Source organism: Egretta garzetta, unplaced genomic scaffold (assembly GCF_000687185.1).
Source record: "Egretta garzetta isolate BGI_Z169 unplaced genomic scaffold, ASM68718v1 scaffold1319, whole genome shotgun sequence".
Lineage (NCBI taxonomy): Eukaryota > Metazoa > Chordata > Aves > Pelecaniformes > Ardeidae > Egretta > Egretta garzetta.
The window spans coordinates 13,333-13,831 of record NW_009260852.1 but is presented as its reverse complement, the minus strand read 5'-3'; the positions used below and the strand labels follow the sequence as shown (position 1 = coordinate 13,831).

The window sequence follows — 499 nt, the reverse complement described above, 5'->3', positions numbered from 1 at the left end:
GGAGGGGCCTGTGAGCAACCTGATGCGGTTGGAGATGTCCCTGCCCATGGCAGGGGTTGGGCTGGATGAGCTTTGACGGCCCCTGCCCACCCAAACCCTTCCGTGATTCTCTGATTCTACCATCTCTGGATCTCCCCCTCCCAGAAACAGGCCAAGACCGAGGAACCGGGCAGCGCCGATGTCTCCTTCTGCAGCATCCCGGCATCTCAGCCCCCCAGCGCCGCTCCTGGCAAGGGCCGGCTGCGCTCGGCCGCCTCCACCCGCTCCCTCGCCAGCTTCCCCTCCCAGGAGTCCCTTGTCAAGCTGGAAACCTCCTCCCCGCAGGAGCCCCCCAGCAATTCGGCGCTGCTGGGCCTCCCCGGCTACCGGCCGGTCACTCGCAGCTCCCTGCGGCGCATGCAGGGTGGCAGCAGCTCCAGCCTGGGTGCGTGCAGGCAGGGCGGCCGGGGGGCTCTGGCCCGGCTTTGGGGGGGGGGGGGGGGCCCCCCCCGCCGACCCC

General features: G+C 70.5%; 1 protein-coding gene across 1 annotated transcript in view; it reads left to right on the top strand.

Annotated features, from left to right (window-relative positions):
• Window positions 1-499, top strand: part of LOC104133708 (nuclear mitotic apparatus protein 1-like) — a gene marked incomplete at its 5' end in the record, with an annotated part of 17,129 nt that overhangs the window by 15,781 nt on the left and 849 nt on the right. Inside the window, 1 exon segment of the mRNA XM_035902571.1 lies at window positions 122-481. Within this exon segment, the coding sequence (XP_035758464.1) occupies window positions 122-481 (360 nt within the window).